Raw genomic sequence first — 21,666 nt, forward strand, 5'->3', positions numbered from 1 at the left:
TGCTCATGATCACATGAGCTTCACAAACAGCTGCTTGATCCCTCAGCGCACATGGGCCCACTAAAGCTGGACGAACAGTATTTAGCATTCATGTGGGTTCTGATTCGTTTGCTCATTCTAGTTTGCGTGATTTATATCCCACAAACGCGGCGGAATCATGTGCTTTTAACACACTTCTGATGGCTCGATGCTGCATTACTCACTAGGGAGGTGAAGGGGCATGTGGAGCCATTACAGAGTGAATGCATTTGTGGGGAAAGGGTTACAGGGAAATGCAACTCGGAACCCCGTGACCTTCGACCCTCAGCATCAGCGGCTTAGGAAGCACGTCGGAGAGCGCTCTTTTCTCAGAACTCAACTTCACGGGTTCTGCCACAGCAAACCACATTAACAAGACGAACCAAATAGGATATAATGACGACAATAGAGCACACAAACACAGACTATCCCCATCCCTTCCTCTCAAAAACTCATACACTTTCACAAAGAATGTAGATGAAGCGAATGACCCCTCTTTGCTTGGTGTTCGTCTGATAGGATCTCTCTTTGAGAGCTGCATCGAGGTCAAGGGTCACCATTTTCCTATTGCTTACATCAAGCTGATGAGAATAAAAGAGGAGAGAGAACGCAAGGGCATTGTGACATCCCGGTGAGACGGGTTCTGTTCGACACACGCCGGATAGCACATAGAGATCCTGGAAACATTCATCAAAGAAACTAATCAAAGGTGTATTCAGATCATCTTCCAGAGCAGGAGTTTTGTCTCGCCGAACCAGAATGACCTGAAATATTTACTTGATGCTATTAATATATAAATATGAATGTCATAACAGCATCACATGTAATCAATATCTTTTTTTTTTAACATTTTATATTTTTAAAAGATCATGTACTTATTTTATTTAATTTAAAAATGTCTATGTTTTTAATTATACACTTTAATTTATTTTGCATCACAATCTTACAATGTTAGTATTATGCATATGCTATTATATTATCTATTCACATTTTGAATTGGCTTTTATTTATATATATATATATATATATATATATATATATATATATATATATATATATATATATAGAGCTTTAATTTTAATTACATTTTTATAGTTTTATTTTCTGTAATTGTAATATTTCCCCTCAAGCTTAAGGCAACATTTCTTCTTCATTTTTTTTTCTTCATCTAACATTATTTTACTGCAGCTCTAATTAATCAGACTTTCTGATTAGATGTAGTTAAATTACAACCGGAGAATCCTGTTTTACTAAAATATTCCTGTATATTTAAAATGCATACAAATATTACCTAATTGCGTAACTATACACATAATGATTAAACACTTTTTCTAGTTTTCCAGAAGATTTGTACAAGGTCTTTTTGGTTTTAGTCAGTTTAGCTACCTATTGAGAGCCAAAAGGTTCGACAAAACACACAGGAGTCACATAAAAGTCACCAGATGTTTAGTGTGTGATCGATTTTACTCGAATATTCATACGGACATACAGTGAAGCTAGTGATCATTCAGTAGTGCTTTCATCACTGATAAACACTCCAGCGACTGGGGAGTTTATTGCAAGTGGTGAATGTGGAAAAAAAATCTTTGCCTTTGTTTAGTAACTCAGGATACTGTTAATAAAGGAGGAGTCTAGTAGTCCAGGAGACCCATCTTCTTCTTAAGGGACTCGGGCATCTCTGGGGGTGGAGGACGAGGGAGTCGGAAGTACACCTTCACTGAGTCGTAGATGAACCACTGCAGAGCGGTCAGTGTACCGATCATAATGATTCGAGCAAAAAGACCCTTCCACACACCTGTGAGAGAAACAGTGCCTGTATGAACATGCGTTTCCAGGAACAACAGCCTCCTCTTTTGGTAATAAAGAGTATTGCATCTCTCTGTAACCTCAGTGAAAAGATGCTTCAAGGTCTAAGGTTTTTTATGAGCAACATGCATATGTATATATATATATGATGGGGAAATTAACAATATTATAAAAAGACACACATAAGATCTTTGTCAAAGCAATCTGAGTAGCTTTCTGTTTAGGTTTTTTTTTCAGCATAATGTTCAGAATTAATATCTAAAATATCTAAAAGTATAATAATTGCTTTTTTTAATGTACTTGATTTTGCTTGGTAAGTCGTGATATTCTGCGGTGAAATATTATTTTTTTATAGCCATTAAAATGCATAAATGACCATTTTCTCCTAGCCACATCACGGTATGTTCTTCTTATATAATAAAAAACAGTATTTTGTGTTTATAAATGTATTCATTTGACATGTAATCAAGTCATAAGCAAGATACACTTGACATTATGGCAAAACACAGCCCTCAGGTTTTTTTTTTTGTTATTTGATGAACATCTGTTGACTGTTGAGTGTCATATAAATGTGTTTGCGGTGACTCACCTACAGGTCCCAGCCGTTTCACCACCTCAACAGCTGAACTGCCTTTCTCTTTATTCAGTACGGACACCACAGAGTCAGCGGGATGGGACACCACAGCACAGAACACGCCAGCTGAGGACAGACATACAAGCTTAGAAGTATCCATATCTATCCATGCAGACTTGAGCTGGCATTCTTTACAGAGACGCATGCTAAAAGGTACGTCTAAATGTCTCTACGCCTGTATCTAAGGGCCCAGTTTAGAGGGTAACTTACCAATATATCCAGCAACAAAGGTCACCACCAGCTGCTCGGGTTTGGTGCACTCACTGCGTGGTTTTGGTACTATGTACTTGTACAGCATCTCCACGGTTCGCTCAAAACAGGCAAACTTCATCATGGTGTAGGGGATCTGCCTCAGCCACAAGGGAAAAACACCTTTATAGAACCTGCACAGACAATAACACGGGCAATTAAGACTTCAGCAGAGTCCTCTCAGGCACACTCTTATATAAAGAGAGTTTTCACAGCCATGCACATTTTGGGTTCCCGAAACGGCGAACGAGTTTTGAAAATAGGTATTTTTTGCTAGCATGGACATTTTAATAATATCATAAATCTTTAATAACCTACAAAGGTCCACTTAAAAAAGGTTCAAATGTAATTTTCTTGTCTAAAAGTGACAAGAATGAATGAAAAAGTATGAAAATCATAATCAAAATGATGCAGTCTTATGTATAATCTCTGTATACATTTAAACACAACACTTAATAAACAATAATATCTGAAAATACTATTATAAAAACAAATAATGCATGCACAAAATTTTTTACACTTACAATATTTATTTATACATACACTATATCGCCTATGTATGTGTATATATATATATATATATATATATATATATATATATATATATACATACATACACACATACATACACATTTAAGGAATGTTTTTTCATTTTGACAATAAATTAATTGGAAAAAACATAACATTTATTATTTATTATTTCATACAGAAACAAGTAATATATAATAAAAAGCTAAATATAGTCTAGTTCCATAAAATATTTATTAAAGAATAAATATAACTGAAACTCAATATAGCATTCGTTTAATTAACCCAAAAAATCTTATTTGGCCTCTTTCGACCCGAGGATGGTAAGTGACCCTTCGGTGGTCATATCTACTCACGCATTTAGCCCCTCCTCAGCGTGCATTTTGGGGGCGCACTCTCTCAGGGTGTTAGCATAGCCAGGCTGCGTTTGGATGCGCACCTTGCACGCTTCCATGGGAGCCAGTGCAATATCGGCGAAAAACTCAGCGCTGGCAGATGCGGCCAGATACACCGATGTCCTCCACAAATAAGCATTCTCCTGCTCGGCGGCCCGAAAACAACCCACAGCAGTGATCACAAACAAATATGCGCATTTTTGGTAATTCTTTGCACGCTAAATGTAGAGACTCACCTCCCCAAGCATATCATTGTACAGGGCCTTAAAGATTTCGTAGAAACCGAACTTGCAAAGGCCTTGCATGGAGTAGCCAATGAAAGTAGGAGCCCACCCTTTGCCCAGACCCCTAAAGCCGTCCTCTCTCAGGGTCACGGAGAAACCGTTAAAGATGGACTTATACTTAACCGGGTCCACCTGGAAGAAAACAGGAATAATGCGTTTCCCACAGTCTGGCTACAAACAGACTTCTTTGGTTTTTACGCATAGTTTTAATGTTATATTAGAGAAGTAAACACCTGTATGCGGCATTTAATGAGGTCGAGGGGCACGACTGCTGTGTGTGTGAGACCACAGCTCAAAACCCCACCGAAACCGCAGAGGGCGTAATATTTATTGGACCCGTATTCACAGCTCACATCTCCATCTGAGGGACGACAACACACATTTGACATCACAGAATAAATCACAGACATGATTGTCTAATTCAATGCGTTTAGAGCCTAAGAAAGCCAAGTTCACAATCATTAGAGTTCATGACAGTTCACAGATTCTGAATGATTTATTCATGAATCAGATGTTGCACCTTTCTCGAGTTCAGCTTAACAGTTCAATGAACAGTTTGCAACAGTTAAATTACTGAATAGAAAACTTTATATACAAATCCTTCACAAACCATTACAGCTACAACCAGGATTTTATTCTGCATTGTTTTGTCCTCATTCGTTTTAATTTGAGAGCGGAAACCAATCAGCGCAAAGATTTTTACTTGTGTGCCCCGTGCACGGAGGAAGGATGAAAGTAGTATGTAATGATATTTTGGGTTAGCTATTCTATTAACAGTAAAAAGGTGTCATTCGTGTTCAAGTGCAATATTTTCTGGAGAAAAAGCGGCAGGGAATTACCAGCCAATAATGACAGGGTAAAGTCTATTAACCAGACGTGTAATCCTTGTGGAGGAGGTTAATTCTTTACAAATGGAAGGACGAGCATTCTTACGGTCCGAGTGAATTTTAAATAGAGTCGTCAAAACAACAGCCTCCTTTCCAAAAACGTACAACATACAAACAAAAAAAGCAACCTAAAAATACGGGCAAAACTACAATAAATAAAAAAAGAAAGAAATATAAGTGGGGAAAAAAACACTCAAAAGCAAACTTTTTTTTTTTTAAATAATCCATGCATAAAAGTCTACTACTTTTTTTCTAATTCAAGAGATAAAAAAAGACCATCTTACCATTATAAGCTGCGGCAGCAAGTTTGCGTTGTATCTGCAGGCTCTCTTGCTGCTGATCTGGTTTAACGGAAAAAAGAGGAGCCTGGAAAGGATTCGACCGTGCCAGCTGTGTTAAGGTGGTTGGGTACATTTTCACCAGGGTGTACTGCTAAAACGCACAGTTGACAATTAGAATCACACATTGCTAAGGAACATGGCATTTCTCTCTCATTCGAGTATTTCAGAAATTCACGTTAAAAGAGTTAGTGCACTCACTTGTCGGTTGTGAAGAAACGGCGCCTCCTGGGTGCATCAGCGGCAGGCGAATCTGAGGCATCGGATGACCTCAGACTAAATCACCCTGACCTTCTGTGACGTCATCGCACGAGCGGACACCAATCCATTACAAAGAGGACTTATGGGCCACGCTAGCATTCATAAAAATAAAGATGAATGAAAAAACGACACCAACGTAGCCATCGCACCACTCGCATTGAGTTGTTATTGTAAATATGTCCCCAACTTAATAATTGTAGTAACTGATGGTTGAGTCTCACTGCAAACCTGAGCTTGCGGTAGCGTGTGTGAGCTCATTACGCACAGCAGAGGCCGGCGTAAGACGATTAAACTCGATGAGACGGTCTATTCCTGGATCAGAGCACAGGGCCGTGCAGAGTTATATCCTCCTCACCTACACCAGATCAAAGAGAGGTCAGAGAAGAACCGCAACGTACCGCAGCAAAACCATTCTCTCGCACTTCGGACAACACAGTAGGTTTAGATTTAGGTTAAACACTGGAAATAAGCCAAATTGAAAATGTATGATGATAAACCGCTTTATTAAACCATATTATTAATATACATAAAGTACCCAAACCTTCCAAGCTTTACTTCACAAATCCACAGCATCTTTTAAAATGTAAAAATAAATACATATTCAGAATACTGACTTGTAAATGAATCATGGTCTTAAAAGCAGAGTAAAGGGCATAATGGCGGGCATTTTACTCATTGTCCAGTATAAAGATTTTGCTATGCTTAAACAAGTCACTTAAAGAGTACATTTTCCAGAAAATTATTTACGATTCCAATAACCCACTTTTTTTTATGATTAAAAATGATAAAATATTAAATGATCTTACATTGCAAAACAGTTTATTGAAAATATTTGTATTTCAACAACATACATAAATACTACAAGGGGCATCAATGTTAAGATGGATACCTTTAAAGAGCTACATGTGAAAATAAATGCAAAAATATTGCCACAAGTAGACACTAATTGTAGTTTACAAAGAAGACAAGTGTATTTAGCCAACTCCTTCAGCACCTCCACTCAAGACTCCCATTCATAGACAGCACCGACATTATTCTGTAAAATAATCTACGAATGAAAACAAACCCACTCGCTCAACATACAAAATGCAAGAAAAGTCACCGTTTTAAAATTATAACCAGGTTTTATTCCTCTAAACCGGTTCATTCGGAAGAGATCGTGAGCAGACATGTGTTGCGAAAACTCTGGGTTTCTGTCTTTGTATGAATCTATAAAGATCGCAGATAAAAGTCCACGGCTGCCGAGTCAACAAAGAGATGCGCTGGCTGAGTACGATAAAGAGGGCAGAGAGTGGGGCATGACATTCATTTGCTGGTGCTATCATCTGCTCCGCTCTGCTTGAAGAGTCCAACCTCATTTGTCTCCATGGCCTGGTAGACAAAGAACAGGAATCCTGCGACCACGCTGAGCAGCAGCAGCTGCACCCACACCGGCAGGCTGCGGCGCGCTCTGGTCTTCACAGCAGGGGGCGCCGCGGGCTTGGAGGCGGCTAAAGGGACGGAAGCCACACGTGGAACGGATCGGGTCTCTGTGTAGGTGGAGGAGGAGCTGGTTTCTCTGAGCTCCTTAAGACGAAGACGAGATTCATCCAGCCATGCATCTCCGACCAGGGGCCGGCCAGCCGCTCCTCTGATTGGTCGGCGACAGGTGGCACTAAAAATTGCATTTGAAAGTAAACAATTTAGGATGAATACTCTCAAAAGAACATAATATCTTTTGTTATATATTAAAAAAAAAACATTATATACAAGCACACTTTTCACTTTGTTTCACCATTTGAGCCTTCAAAATCAAATGCATTGTTTCTTTAAATTTGTTTAGCTTTAAAGGAACATTTTAAACCAGATTTTGAACACCCTTATCAGTGTTCGACCCCAATACTGAACTTAATGCGCCAGTGTTTTATTAGTGTGTATGCTGTACATACCTGATTCCAGTAGGGGTGTTGAGGTTTTCAGTGGGAAAGATCTCTTTAAGCACATCTCTCTCTACTGTCCTCGGGGTCTGATCAATAGCAGACACCTTTTCAACCTGCGCACAAAGACAGAGCCACAAAGACGTGAACACTGGGACAGTAACACATAACACCACCACAAGTGTTACTGCAATGCTGAAGAGCCACGTGGACAGCTTTCACTTTAAAACCACAAGAAAGAAAGGGGTTATGTAACACCGCATTCGTGCATAACCCAAGTGACTCTTCAATCCCAAGCTTGTGAATCTTACATTTTCTCATCACCTTTACACACTTGTGGAGCCAAATAATTACCGTTGGTGTTTTTGGCGTCTCCGTCTGGCTGCTATCAAGTCCTTGGACAGAAGTGGTATGGGAAAAGAAAGGAGTGATTTTGGACTGTCTAGTCTTGGACTTTGTCTTTGGTGAGCCAAAGCTCTCCTGATAAACCAACAACTTAAATTACAATGTATTACCAAGTCAAAAAAAGAAATCAAAAGAATCAAAAATGAATCAACCGCAAACCTGAGAAATGTCATACGAGACAGAAAGAGAGTCTTCTGAAGCCACACGGGATGCCGAATCCCTAAAAGAACTCGAGTGTGATGGGAAAACCTCTCTTTGGCTATCACAGGAAGAAAGATGGCTAACCATGTCTTTCAATGGTTTGGAAGGCTTAGTTTGACTCAAACGAGGCTTCGAAAGCGTCGATACAGTAACAGATTTGACTTCCTGTTCCTTCAGATGAGAGACAGAACCTCATGAGCTACTCCATACCCGTTTAAAACAGGTATGGTTTGCTGTGAGACATACCACAGAAGCACGGCTTGAAGATCTACAGCTTAGCATGTCCTGCATACCTTGGCCATCCACCTGAGATAATGAGCATTTCAATTAAGATCCTTTATGTTGGGCAAAAATGCACTTTGAGGCTGACTAGATGGACAAAAGCACAAAATGGTGATTTAGAGCTAAAACTGATCACTAAAGTTGGACGTGCATGTATCATCACCTCAACGCAAGCAGTGTTAAGCAGGGAAACTAGCGGTTCTCGATTGGATGGTCTAACTGGAGGGGAGGTGATTTCAGTGGCATTCTCATCAAACTACAAAGAAGGGTGACAAAAAAACCAATTACAACTCTATTAAACTTTCATTCTGAAGTAGAAAGAAGATAGAAGATTTATAGAAGGTTTGGGACCTTGTCACTGGGAGTGCTGCCATGTAAACTGGACACGGTTGAATGGTAAGAAGAGTTGTGACGTTTTAATGATTCTGACCAGTCAGTCGCAGACATAGAAAAGCGCTTTGAGGCTTTGGGATCCTTAGGTTCTGCCTTTAATATGACACCATAAGAAACACTATGCAGCTCATATTTATATGTGAGGTTTCTTCTGCACCTACCAAAGTTTGCGTTCTCATCCTCACCAGAGAAATAGAGACCTCCTTTACTACTGAGGGCTCAGAAAAATCCTATGAAAAATGATTTTAAAAAATTATACACGCACACACAAAACAGGTTTCTTTACTTCTGTTGAATACAAGAGAAGACATTTTGAAGCTTGTTAATGGATACCAGCATATGAACTTCAATAGGTTTTTTTTTGTCCCTCAATACTATGGAAGTCAATGACTTCCAGAAACCTACCAACGTTCTTCAAAATCTCCTCTTTTATGTTCAACAACAACACACACACACACACACACACACACACACACACACACACACACACACAGAGGGTTGGAAAAACTTGGGATCGTTCTGCCTTTCATATCAAACTGTTGTTTTTTTGGGGGGCTAAATGGCACCTTATCAGGAGTCTCATTTAAATCAGGCTGAAATGAGCGGACTGGTGCACTGCGTCGTCTCAGAGATTCAGTTTTTGAGAGCTTTGACATCCTGTCTGTGACCAAAGGTCTGGGCTCTTTTCTTGCTGCCTTTAATGGAAGGGTAAAACCATGTTCATGAGGTCAGGATAATAATTTCGGCAGTTGTCACTACGCTAGTTTTCATGGCCACCTACCACAGCTCCTGTTCTTCTCCTGTCTTGAAAAACAGAGAAGTTTTCAGCAGACGAGAGCTCAGAGTTCTCCTGAAAACACCACACATGCACACATGGATTACTATTGAGCAACTAAGTATATTATGGTCTTGGCTCATTTGTAAAACAAATATGAGCTTGACCAAACCCATGTGTTTTTTAACTTTAAAATCACCACACCCAGAAACCATGTGATGCACATTAACATCATAACCACAGATTATGTTACGGTGTCGTCGCTTGTTGGAACCATCTGATCCAGCCTGTAAGAGGATCTCTTCAACTTTCTCTTAATGTTCAAAACTGGCAAATCTTCCTCCTCGTCTTTATCCTCCTACATGTCACACAACAAAAGGTCTAGAACTTTCCATGGAGCTTATCTGATATTGACAGCAGGCATGACAACATTCAAATATAGAGCGCTCATGTGACCATCTGCAGTAGGTCAGATCTCTTTCACACCAGGTGGTGCTACTGAACAGATAATGGTGGGGAAATATACAGGTGGGGACGTCACATGGGGGAGGAAAACAAAAAAAAAACCCAAAACCCTCAACTGTTTGTATTAGAGACAAAATAACCGATTTATGTATTTTTTTTTTATTGTATTGCATTGCAAGAAACTTAAAGCTTTTATGTGAAGCAAGATCCTCAGAAAATAATAAGTCTTTGATGAGAGAATTCTTTTGGCTATTTGTTTACAAGTGACCTGAACAAGACTACATAGAGATGCAAAACTGAGTGAAGTCACACAGGAATGGAAATGCCAAGCCTGTCTGGAGGAAGTGAGGGAATAAGAAGATAAAAGAGGATTATAGCCTAGGTCAGGTTGAAGCTAAAGTGAAAAAGGGAAGGGAGATGAGACGGTGGGAGTGCTAGCTGTAATTGAAGTCATGTGAAAATATCTCCAGTCTGCAGATTATGCCTTATTTGCCGCATACAACTTTGGCCTTGCTGATTACTTTGCTGATATTAGACAATCAACATTAAATCAGTCAACCTGCCCTAAATTTTAAAAACCAACCACAAGACTCATTCTTAGACTCAAGCTAATTAGCTTTTATACGTGCATGTTAAATATTGTGCAAAGTGACAGAAATAGGACAATTTCTGTGCACTAATATTGGCAAATAATTTTACCCCCGAGCTGCATTTCTAAATAAAATAGCAACAAAGCAAAAAGGCTAAATAATATTTATATTCCAGGAAATGTTTAAATTGTGAAAAAGTAGCCATTAAGGAAAACACAATATTTGATCTTTATTTTAGAATAAGAAGAAATGATTAAATGTTCAAAAGTAAATGTGATTGAGTTCATATTGAGTTAAAATACTTAAAACTGCCGATCAAAAAGTTTAAGGTTGTTTTTTGTTTTCTGATGCTTTTGAAAGAAGCCTCCTCTGCTCATCACAGCTGAATTCACTTGATCAAAGATACAGGATATATTTAAAATATAACTTAAAATAAAGCGTTTTAAAAATACATTTATTCCTGAGATGGAAAAAACTACATTTTCAGCCGTAAGTACAACAGTCTTGGATATGAATAGTAGTGTATGTGTGCTACCTCCCTAGATATTAACAAAAGCACAGCAGCACATTTCCTTTGATGTAGGTAAACACACTGAACAATTGGATTTAACTGAGAAGCATTATGGCAGACGTACAAAAGCAGCAGCAAAGGAAAAGCACAAGTAAGCACCATGCACCGGTTTCTTTCTTACCCTGTTGTGCTGCCCACTACGAGTTCTGCTGGTCACCGGCGCTTTCCCTCTGCTCCTGATTGGTCTTTCCACAACTGGAATCGGCTCTACCTCCACTTCAGGTTCGGGTTCGGGCACAAACTCAGGGGCCGAAGCTACCGTTTCTGACAAACAATCGAAAGCGCGTTTTTTTTTAACACGTACTTCTAAGTATGTCCTGAATTAAAGCGATCTATTTGTCCATTACCTTCCTCTTTGTCGCTGTACTGGTCCGAGTCTGTGTTGCCATTCTGGCCGCCGTCTGTCTGTGAGGTCTCCGAGGGAGGGGCCACAGTCTCAGGAGGACCTTGATCCAACAGCTTCTGAAGCCTCTTCTCGTAGACCTTCCGAGTGGATGCTGATGTGGAAAAGACACCGATTAAATGGCAGTGTCAAATCAGTAAACTTCTCCTGATCGTGACGATACTTCTGAAATATATTGTTTGATTTAGAAACTGACATCTTCAAAGGGTTCAGTCCTACTCATACCAAGCAGTGAGAAAGTCTGCTGCACTATCTGAAGAGCTTTCCAACATCCATTTATGGACATTATGACTATTCAGGCCAGAGTTGGATAAACACGCAAAGCTGCATGCTTGGCGAAACTGCTGATTTACTGACAGCCTTGCACAATACCACAAGACAACTGGATTATTCCAGAAGCAAAAACATTTTTGAGTGGTTGTTTTGCAATGTGACATTGTGTGTCTATGCTGTGTGTTTTTTATAGGATTTCTTTGGGAGCTGTATTTTAATAGGTGTGCTTCAGATATATTAACTTTTCTACCAGCATTTGATAACCAGAACAAACCAAAATAAATGAAATTATGGACTGTATATGCAATGTTTTATCATTTAACTTAACTTTTTTGCGTTTGCTGTGCCATATGTCTTTAAAATAAGAAGCTGCTTGGTAATTTTTGCTGTTAAAACGTTACAGTATCTGCAAATATTTAGACTTCATGGCGGGTTTGGATCTTAAAAACAGCTCACCAACAATGGGTCCAGGATTCAGGCCGTACTTTAGTAACAGGTCCTTCAAAGCCTCGTTGCTCAAATCAGTGACATCAATGTCCTCTGGACGAACTTTATCAGTTTTCCTGGTGGCTTTCTGTGAAGAAAGGTCACATTATCTTTACACATATAGTAGCTTAGTATTCACATGCACTTTGCAAAGTGACATCATGGTGAAGTATTTGAACTTGTTAAAGCAACAGGTGTCTAAACATGCCTGACAGGCTCCTAATTACATAGTGGAACGAGACGTGAGAGAAATATATAGTGCCCTGCCTGTTCCGAAACACTAGCTAGTTTTCAAAGGAAAATGTAAGTACATTCTTTACACCCCCAGCCCTATACTCACACACACACGCACCTATACTATTACCTATAAGAAACAGTTGGGTGGAGTTAAAAAAACAAAAAAAGTTGTATGAAGACAACATGTACCCAGTATGTAACTGCAGGAGCAAATAAGGAGTTGCATAAACCAACAAAGTTAAATTAGACAGTGAAATGAAAATCAATAATGCTCATGCAAAGTGACCCTGGGACAGAGGCATTAAGGACTGGAGGCATTGAAAACACCATCTTTCAGAGTGGGACAAAGCACGAACAATGCAAATCCAGTCACATTCCCTGGAGTCCAGCCCTGCTCCACACACAACCATGTGACCAAGGAGAAATGGTGAAAACAGGGAAGTAGAGGAGGAGAGAACGTGTTACGAGGGGCTGGAGGAGATCGTGAAGGCACATGAGCTTCAGCTAGAGGCCTTCACAGGGGCTGATCTGGAACGCTGCCTACTCAAAAAAAAAAAAAAAAAAATCATATTCACAGCATTCCAGCAGGATGGAGGGAAAAAAAAAACCTTTCCTTATTCCACAGACAACACCCTCATGCCTAAAGTTTCTGCAAATGTCAGACTAAGCATGTAAGAGATTGGGTCTGTGGGTTTGAGGTTCTTAAATGTAACGATTCTTTGAAAATTAACATTTTTCTCTCTGTGCTTTAGTTGTTTTTTTTTTTTTTTCCTGTAGCATCATTTTTGGTGCTCACCACGACTATCCATAATAAAACATTACATCTAAAATGACTGGTTCCAAATTTAAGATCAGCAAGATTAACGGCCAATCACAGAGATGGTTTTTCAATCTGGGCAGTGCGTTTCTATAGAAAGGGCTCCAGATTGGGCAACAGCACCCTGACAGACCCGAGCCAAGTCCTGCGGGTTTACACCAGACCTACAAGCATGCCGTCAGCACACGTGGTTCAACACTCTGGAAGTTTGCAATAATGAAGCATGATGTTGTTGGTTACCCACAATTTAGCCAATTGTGGCTTTTTAATCTCAGCTTCTACAAGTGTTATTGGGACATAAAAAAGAAGAAGAAGAAAAAAAAAAAAAAAAAAAAAAAAAGCTGCCTGATCTGGTCGAAACACTTTGATGTTGAAGAGTTTGCAACTTACAAAAAAAATAACAGGTGAAGTATACCATGCATGTCATGATAAACATGCCAGAGATGTGTTGCATACTTGGGAAATTGTGATCTGAGAGACAGCAACTTCAAAGAGGAATGCAAAACACACACACGTAAGCACACAAACACACACACACACATCTGGCAGCTGAAGCAGAAATTCCTCTTCACAAGAAAGTATTTCCTCAATAAAATGGACCAAACCCACTATGAAAACAGCCTTGTGCTGCTCTCATTTTATCCTACAACTCCCGTACCGGTTACTATTCACTTGTTTCTTTAGGTCAGTGGTTTTCAAAGTGGGGTCTGTGGACCCCCACGAGAGAGTGCTAGAGGATCTAGTTAAAATTTAGGGGGTGGTTTAATCTCACTTTATACAACAAAATGAGATTAAAATGAAAGGTTGGTTATACAAGTAATCAATATATATATATTAAAAAAACACAGACACACACTAACTGACTTTTACATTTTCAAATTATTTTTAAAGTTCTTTTATTTTGCTGACAATTCGTGTTGTTAAAAGCGCTATATAAATAAAGGTGACAACCTCATTTTCTAAGTTTTAACCAACTGACCTTAGGGTAGAGTAGTCTTTTATACCTGATAAATATGCAGTCTTATTGTTAAAATAAGTCTTGTGAGAACAGATAAAGAGGGGGTTAATGACAGGGGCAGTCTCCTTCAGGAAGATTTCACAATGAAAGCCACGCTACCTCGTTCACTGGCACTGGAGAACAGAAAGGTGCCTTTAACATCAAACATCTGTCAAAACATAAAAGGTCTCTGTGTAGCTGTCTAGGTGGAGGTTTCAGGTAATCTGGTTCAGCTGAATAACAAAAACTAACTTGAAGCTTTTATTCACTCGGAAAACTGTATAAATAACGGCAACAATAGACACGGCCTCACACCTGATGGAAATACAACTGATAAGCACACGATACTTATTCAAGCGCCAACTGCTCATGTGTATTGAAATAGCTATGGGTATTAAAAATTAGTTAGAAATATGAAATGATGAAAGTGTTTCACAGTGCTGAATTCGAGCAATATCACCAGATTTAGATGCACAGCAAAACAAAGGCAAACTTTCCGAATTACTACGGTATGCTAGGTAAAAGTTTCCACAGTATGGATTATGAAGTATTCATAATAAAGTCGGGGCTTTTAGGTCTGCTGTGACTTGAATGGACACGCCTAAAACAGATGTGCAACCAAGATAACGTAGGAGCCTGAGATTTGCGACATCTTACAATCTCTGCAAGTCATGCATTTGTGAACGTGAACACTTCATTGAAATTTAAGTCAATGAATCACGCCGACGCATTTACGCGGGAAATCGTCGCCCGGTAACAGGAAGTAGCGTTCGAATCGGTTCTTTCGAACAGTCAGCTTCAAAACACGGTTCTAAAAAACGATTCTTTCACAGCGCCGCGCATAAACGTGATTCCTGAAACTTCAGTCCCTTTCGCTTTTTTTTTTTTTTTTTTTTGACTAGATACTTTGTGTGTTTTCAGGGCATCTAATAGGGAGTCCATTGTAATTCCAAGAGGCCAAGTTTGGTTTTATTTTCAGCTGTGATTTAATGCTTTAAAACATTATCGATTTGTGGCCACGTTTTAATCTAATCGAGAGTGTGACACATTTCACGCGGACCTTTTTAATGCGCCAACGCTTTCTCTATTCTGCTAATTTTCTGTCCGCGAACGAATCGTACGGACCCGTTTTGTCACCCAACTCAATCGATTCCCTGAAATGATCCAGCTCAAAAATAACGATTCGTTCGCGAACCGGACACCACAGTAAAAGTTGGCCACGCCGGTTTGTTTTCATTCGCGAGGCATGTGCACGGGCGAACCGGAGCCTCCTGGCATTCGTTGACTCCGATAACCCCAACCTCTTCGTTTTAAACTAACAGACGCGCCTTTTGGACATGCACCGCATCGGCTGAATTTGATTCGTTTTACGTGCAAACCAAGCGACCCGTCCGAACAAAGCAAGCGTTTCCAAACCCGGGAAGATCAAGCAACCCACCCTGCCGGAGCGGCTCCTGTTGGAGACCACGGGGGCTGGAGGCAGCTCCTCGTCGCTGGAGAAGACATCTGGAGAACCGCTGCTCTTTTTGTTTTGCGCGGTCAGATTCTTCAAGTACAGCTGCACGTACACGTCCTTCTTCTGGTCGCCGTTCGGCAGAGCCACGTTGTGGGCCAGCAACGCACTTTTGAGCTTGTCTTTAGTGAGCACGGACGGGTCCTCCAGAAATTCCGACATGTCTGTTGGCTTGAGCAGGACACTATCGCTGGCTGAGACCGATTTCTTTTATGGGATCAGCGACCATCTTAGGAGAGAGGCCCCTATTGGACGCGCTCGGCAGAAAGAAGCGCTCTGATTGGTTGCTGGACTATTTAAAAATCACTGGCGATAAATGGACCACTTGTTTCTGAAATGTTCACTTTAACAAATTCAAACGAAATCGTTCGAATGTGAAATGCACATAAAATTACAATAAAGTAAATTAAAGGCCTCTACTGGTGGACTAATGCGTGTGATATCAATGCAATGTTAATGAGTAATAAATGCAAGTCACAAAGACATAAAACATCCAAACTGATAAACGCATGTCATCATTTTATTGGTCGAATGATACAACACATATGTTGCAACCAAAGACAAAATTATTAAAGAACTTAAGTCACTTTTAAGCTTTTTACGCATTTCCCAGGCTGTCATGGAAAACATTTACCACAAATCCACACTATCGATAAACACTTGAATAACACGTTCCTCGGGAGCACTTCCGCTGAGAGATGTTACCAAACTGAAGATTGAGCTCTTGCATCAACAAACGAAATGTACCGAAAGCACACGTTGTAACACCAAAAAAAAAAAAAAAACAACAAAAAACGATAACCATCTTAACCAAAGTGATCACAGTGCTGCAGAAAAACCGACCACTTATGAAAGAGCTGACTGGTGTATCATGGGTATCAAAGAAAGAGCAGGCAGCTGGAGGATTAGCATTTGAACTAGCGCTCTCAGCTCTACCGCCGTCTCCTGATGCTCATAGTGTACATGCGTGTTGGTTAGTCTCCACGCTCGAGTCACGCTCGGTAGTGCGGTCCGTCTCATGTGAAGAAGGGTGGTGGCACAGCACTCTGCTGGGGTGTGGTTTCCTGGACCCATCCCGTCCCCTGACCTCTCCCTCTCCCGTGATCTTCTCCTCCTTTGCCTGGTCGTCTCCCTCTTTCTCTCCCGACTCAGGCCTTGATCTCTGCTGGAGGGCAGTACAGCGCTTCAGAGTTCTCTGACGACAGCTCCTCTGAAAGGGACAGGGATTTTAGCGCTGGGCGTGGAATCCAACACACGAGGTCACACGTGAAGCACTTTCAAGTCGTTGATTTAGTATTAAATTACTGATGGGAAGGCATTGGATCGTGCCGGGTGTTGTGGGTATGTCAGTGAAAAGAGCACATCTTCATGCAAACGAGAGGCAAAATAAGTCACTTTGTCAGCTAATCGCTGAAATAAAGGCAGCGTCAGAAGACTTTCGAAATCTAACTTTGTGCTTATATGGTACTGTTACATTTTCCTATATGGCAAGCTTTTCTTTTGGTTAATTGATAGAAGAATATTAGGCTGTTAATGTATTTATAATAATAATAATAATAATAAAAAAAAAAATAGACTTGGCATTTTTTCAGATAAAATTGTTTTTTTTTGCTCAATTATTGACCCAAAGTCTTGTGATTATATATAATTGGCTATAAAATAAATACATTTAATATTAAAGATAACTATTTATTAAATAAGTAACATTACCATTAATATACAAATATAAAATGCATTACTAAATATTACTACTGTAATATTTCACTAAAATGCAGTTTTAAAGATAAATATGTAGTTAACTGTTAAATTTCAATGCTAATATTTATGACTCTTCGTGTTAAACCACCAACCTTTTACTGCAGAGATCCCTTAAAACATCTATTTTTTTTTTTTTACAACAGTCGGTTTACAAAAGGACTTCAAGTTCTCATTACAAGTTTGGAAAGAAAGTGGTTACATGTTTTAAGCAACCCGAGTTCACAGTAGCATTTATTGCAAGCCGAGATGCTCAGAGACACTAAAAACACTGGATCAGGAGCGGTTTGCACGTAAAAGAACCTAGTCGCATACACAAAGCGATATCAATTTCAGTTTACATTCAACCACTTGTGCAGCCCTACATACTAGCGGTCTTGACGGCATCCATGTAAACTCACCCGGCAAGACGCATTTCCACAGGCCGTACGTTTTCCCGACAGCCGTCTGCCACAGACGCAGAGTGCCATCCTCTGAGCCACTGGCATACAGCTCTCCATCAGGGCTGAACCGCACACAGTGCACGGGCCCGAAGTGACCCTTATAGGACTCTGAAAGCATAATGTCAAGCGCGAAGAAATAAACACATAAGCTTTTTTTCATAATGATGTCAATTAAACGACTATATTCCTACCCATTTCCTCTTTGGTGGTGTAGTCATATTTATAAAGCTTGAAGTCATCTCCTCCGGCTACAAAGAAGTCTTTCTCAGGATGCAGCGAGGCAGAGTGAATGGAAGCAGGGGCATCCACGGTCTTGATCAAATCCAAACTGAAACATAAAGAACACGTTTTTGTCCTAACTAGTCCTCAAGGTAATATTTGCATGACGTGACAGCCTGTAGCCACCTACCTATGGGCATTGTAGAAAGCGATGGTTCTCCCGTACGTGATGACGAGGATCTCCCCATCGGGAACGTACTCCATGCTGCTGACAGAGGCGTCAAACGACAAGGTCTTCACTGCCTCCTTTGTGTTCTTGTCCCAAAGTCTACACAAGAAAGACAACACAAACTCAAACCTCTACCTATTCCTTTTCATTTTTATCTCTTATTTATAATGCCTGCACCTTTTCTTTACGTTTTTAGATGCTGGACGGTTGTAAAAAAGCATTTCACTGCATGACGTACCATATATGTATGTGTATATGACAAATAACATTTAAATTTGATCCATCGCAAAGACTTTCTCTGTTGCTATTCGGGACACCCACCTGATAGTTTTGTCATCGGCAGCCGAGAGAATCTGTTGGTCGTCATTACACCACAGAGCTTTCTTTATGGCAGAGGTGTGGCCTGCAATCTCCTGGGGTTCTGCATTACAAACGCTATTTAGGCCTACGTTTCAGTTCATCTTGAAGCAAGCAGGGCTAGGAATCGGATCGTGGACATCAAAACAATTCCAAAAAGTCCCTTTAAATACCTGCTTCCGGTTTGCCGAGATCATAGATGCGCAGCACTTTATCATTCCCTCCGGTCAGGAGACAGTTACTGTCCTGTTGATTCAACATAAGCTGGTAAATAAACTTTCAACGGCGTTCAAAAACATGAAATGAAGTGACGTTACTGCATTGACATATTGCGCTGTGAAGTAGTAGAGATCGCAACATTTTTGCATTAGAAATGGCATTAAAGAGTTATTTAAAAATAAAGAATTGCCCTTCACATGAGAAATTTTTAAACATTAGGGGCAGAATTCTTGTTTTAGATGCTCAGATGCTTTATTTGACTACAAGGAGTAAAAACATCAATATATAACTTTAAAACTTCCATTCTATTGGAATTTATTATTACAATTGAAAAATAACCTTCTGTTTGCAAGTTGTAATACTCCACGTTCTACAATCCTTTAAAAACAATGTTATTGTAAACATCTAGCATCAGATAGTACCTGTGTGAAGTTCACAGATTTCACAATGTGCTTGTGCGCCAGGGTGAGGACCTCATCTCCAGTGACAGCGTCCCATACCTTTCTGTCGTACCAAAACACACAAACGGCACACGTAAAAGAACGCTTCACCAATATCATTTTTGGCCAGCGCTTGCACTCACGCTGTAAAATCTGCTGCGGCTGTAGCTGCTTTCGTAGCTTCTTTATTCAAGGTGGCACCCCAGACAGCACCCTTGTGACCCAAGAACGTCCCAATCCAGTCCCCTGTGTCTCCCTGGCGCAACATAGGTTTGCCATCTGCGATTTTGGATTGACAAAACAAACTTTCAGATGCACTTCACAGACAATTAAGCTATGAGCAGCTATTCTGTACGCTCCATACTTGGGAAGAAGACCAGGTTTGCTGTCTAGGGTGGATTGGAGAACACACCTACCTTTACAAGCGCTAATGAGGAAATATCCATAAGGAGTTATCCCACTGAACGCCAGATCCACAACAGGTCTGGTGTGACCAGAGCAGGTGAGAGGAGTCTGTCTCATAGCCATACTCACTGGAGACCTAAAAGGTTGACAGGACACGTGTGTATTTTTACCTAAACATAGCTAACACGTGTATTAAAATTCAAGAAAAGATGTGCACACGAAAGTATTTAACAGAACAGATGTGCTGGCTAACCCAGGCTTGGCTAGCCAGTAAATCAGGCATTACCTTGCAAAAACAGCAAAACAACGACACACTCCAGTACTTTGCGGCCAGATAACGCGTCGGGGAGGACTGTGGAGCTCAGAGCTGCACTCCCAGCTACAGTGCTGTGCCACCAGCTACACGAGGTGTGTGTGTGTGTGTGTGAGTGTGAGTGTGTGTGTGTAAGCTAAACTCGAGCCCTCGCTAACGCTACAGGAACATAATGGAAGCGCTGGCGTGAAAACCGGGCCATCATTTCCGGCCCGCGGCGCGACGGGATTGGTCGGAGTCGTGTCACGTGGTCCGGTCCTTTCTATAACGACGAACGTTCATAACTTTTTTTGGAAACGTGTATCGCTAAAAGTTTATTGTGTTATATATATATATATATATATATATATATATATATATATATATATATATATATATATATATATATATATATATATATGTGTGTGTGTGTGTGTGTGTGTGTGTGTGTGTGTGTGTGTGTGTGTAACATTTCTTAGCACAAAAGTAAGATGGATTTCTGAATCCATTCTGATCCCTATTTAACTTTTTGAACAATTGGACCATGTACTTACTTTACCATCAAGTGAACTTTTTGAGAAATTAGAACTCTGCTATCTCTTTATTTATTTATTTTTTAATACAGCGGTCACAATATGTATTACACTCAATAGAGGCTGCGGTGGGAAATGTTTTACATACAGACATCCAGGAGGAAACAAATAGTCTGAGCCTCGTCGGTTTTAAAGTTGTTAGATAACATCCAGTGATGTCGTGAAAATCCTAGGGTCAATACGGGACATTTTTTATTAATTGGTTATTTTTTATGGGATGAGGGGCTGATGAACAGACAATGCCAAAGTTATTGTTTTACATTTTCTAGAGTTTGCATATTTTATTGTTGCATTTCTTTAAAGTTAGGTCAATCTGAAACGTCCAGGATCACTGTAACTTGTCATTAATTACAGGTTGCTACAGATCCTACACTTAATTTATCTCTTCGACAATCGAGCTAAAGGCCATTTAACATGAACACCTACAGTAAGCACACATTTTCATGACTGGAAAACAGAAAAGCAAACACGAAAGCCTCTCTACCTGAGCATTATCTTAGTGACACAGAAACGCTGAAAGCTCTAGATGTAAAGCAGCGTGAGTCATATTGTACCAGCATGCACCGCGACAGTCTCTTAACGCACAGGGGTGGGATCATCCGATAGAGCCGACAAGTCCGAATCACTTTAGCGAATCGGTTCGCTCGCAATAGTTCGCTAGAGGGAGCAGCCGTTCAAAAACAATTCGTCGATTCATTTTAATCGTCGCTCGATTTAAATGTGTCGTTTGTTTATATTTTCGGCGTACGAGCGTGGCCTGTTTCTTATTCCACTTGAGTGATTGGAGGGGATTCACCACCATAAAAAATAGTAAAGTTATCTCATTTACTCAGATCATGTTGTTTCAGACCCCTATAACATTTTTTTTTACCAAAAAAACATTTATTTATAGAATTTTCACATTTGACAGAACGGTCCTTTCGAACGTTCGGTTCGTTCGAATCGCGGGAAAGAGCCGAGTGATTCGCGAATCGAACACCGCCACTGGAG

General features: G+C 40.1%; 3 protein-coding genes across 5 annotated transcripts; all 3 read right to left on the reverse strand.

Annotated features, from left to right (window-relative positions):
- Positions 1-1,480: 1,480 nt before the first annotated feature.
- slc25a3a (solute carrier family 25 member 3a) lies at positions 1,481-5,434 on the reverse strand. The gene is made up of 8 exons (XM_043237782.1): positions 5,341-5,434; positions 5,086-5,233; positions 4,148-4,275; positions 3,867-4,046; positions 3,592-3,773; positions 2,669-2,841; positions 2,414-2,524; positions 1,481-1,813 (listed from the first exon to the last, which is right to left on the reverse strand). The coding sequence occupies exons 2-8, from the start codon at positions 5,213-5,215 to the stop codon at positions 1,650-1,652; spliced, it is 1,068 nt and encodes a 355-aa protein (XP_043093717.1). The 5' UTR covers positions 5,216-5,233; positions 5,341-5,434; the 3' UTR covers positions 1,481-1,649.
- A 450-nt stretch (positions 5,435-5,884) lies between these two features.
- Positions 5,885-16,121, reverse strand: tmpoa (thymopoietin a). 3 transcript variants are annotated; one of them, XM_043237115.1, is made up of 15 exons: positions 15,650-16,121; positions 12,131-12,248; positions 11,346-11,495; positions 11,120-11,262; positions 9,626-9,730; positions 9,379-9,447; positions 9,164-9,292; positions 8,759-8,827; positions 8,556-8,690; positions 8,368-8,460; positions 8,169-8,228; positions 7,881-8,093; positions 7,671-7,796; positions 7,329-7,432; positions 5,885-7,054 (listed from the first exon to the last, which is right to left on the reverse strand). In XM_043237115.1, the coding sequence occupies exons 1-15, from the start codon at positions 15,884-15,886 to the stop codon at positions 6,706-6,708; spliced, it is 2,100 nt and encodes a 699-aa protein (XP_043093050.1). In that variant the 5' UTR covers positions 15,887-16,121; the 3' UTR covers positions 5,885-6,705. The 3 variants fall into 3 exon arrangements, with proteins under 3 accessions (XP_043093050.1, XP_043093051.1, XP_043093052.1); XM_043237116.1 differs by lacking the exon at positions 9,626-9,730 and having other exon boundaries at positions 15,650-16,119; XM_043237117.1 differs by lacking the exons at positions 7,671-7,796; positions 7,881-8,093; positions 8,169-8,228; ... (4 more) ...; positions 9,379-9,447; positions 9,626-9,730 and having other exon boundaries at positions 15,650-16,070.
- A 102-nt stretch (positions 16,122-16,223) lies between these two features.
- LOC122342917 (serine/threonine kinase receptor associated protein) lies at positions 16,224-20,305 on the reverse strand. Its single transcript, XM_043237119.1, has 10 exons — positions 20,078-20,305; positions 19,803-19,927; positions 19,530-19,665; positions 19,369-19,450; positions 18,901-18,973; positions 18,692-18,791; positions 18,332-18,469; positions 18,114-18,250; positions 17,881-18,030; positions 16,224-16,934 (listed from the first exon to the last, which is right to left on the reverse strand). The coding sequence occupies exons 2-10, from the start codon at positions 19,912-19,914 to the stop codon at positions 16,873-16,875; spliced, it is 990 nt and encodes a 329-aa protein (XP_043093054.1). The 5' UTR covers positions 19,915-19,927; positions 20,078-20,305; the 3' UTR covers positions 16,224-16,872.
- Positions 20,306-21,666: the final 1,361 nt, after the last annotated feature.

The sequence above is a fragment of the Puntigrus tetrazona genome, chromosome 4, assembly GCF_018831695.1.
Source record: "Puntigrus tetrazona isolate hp1 chromosome 4, ASM1883169v1, whole genome shotgun sequence".
NCBI classification, from domain to species: domain Eukaryota; kingdom Metazoa; phylum Chordata; class Actinopteri; order Cypriniformes; family Cyprinidae; genus Puntigrus; species Puntigrus tetrazona.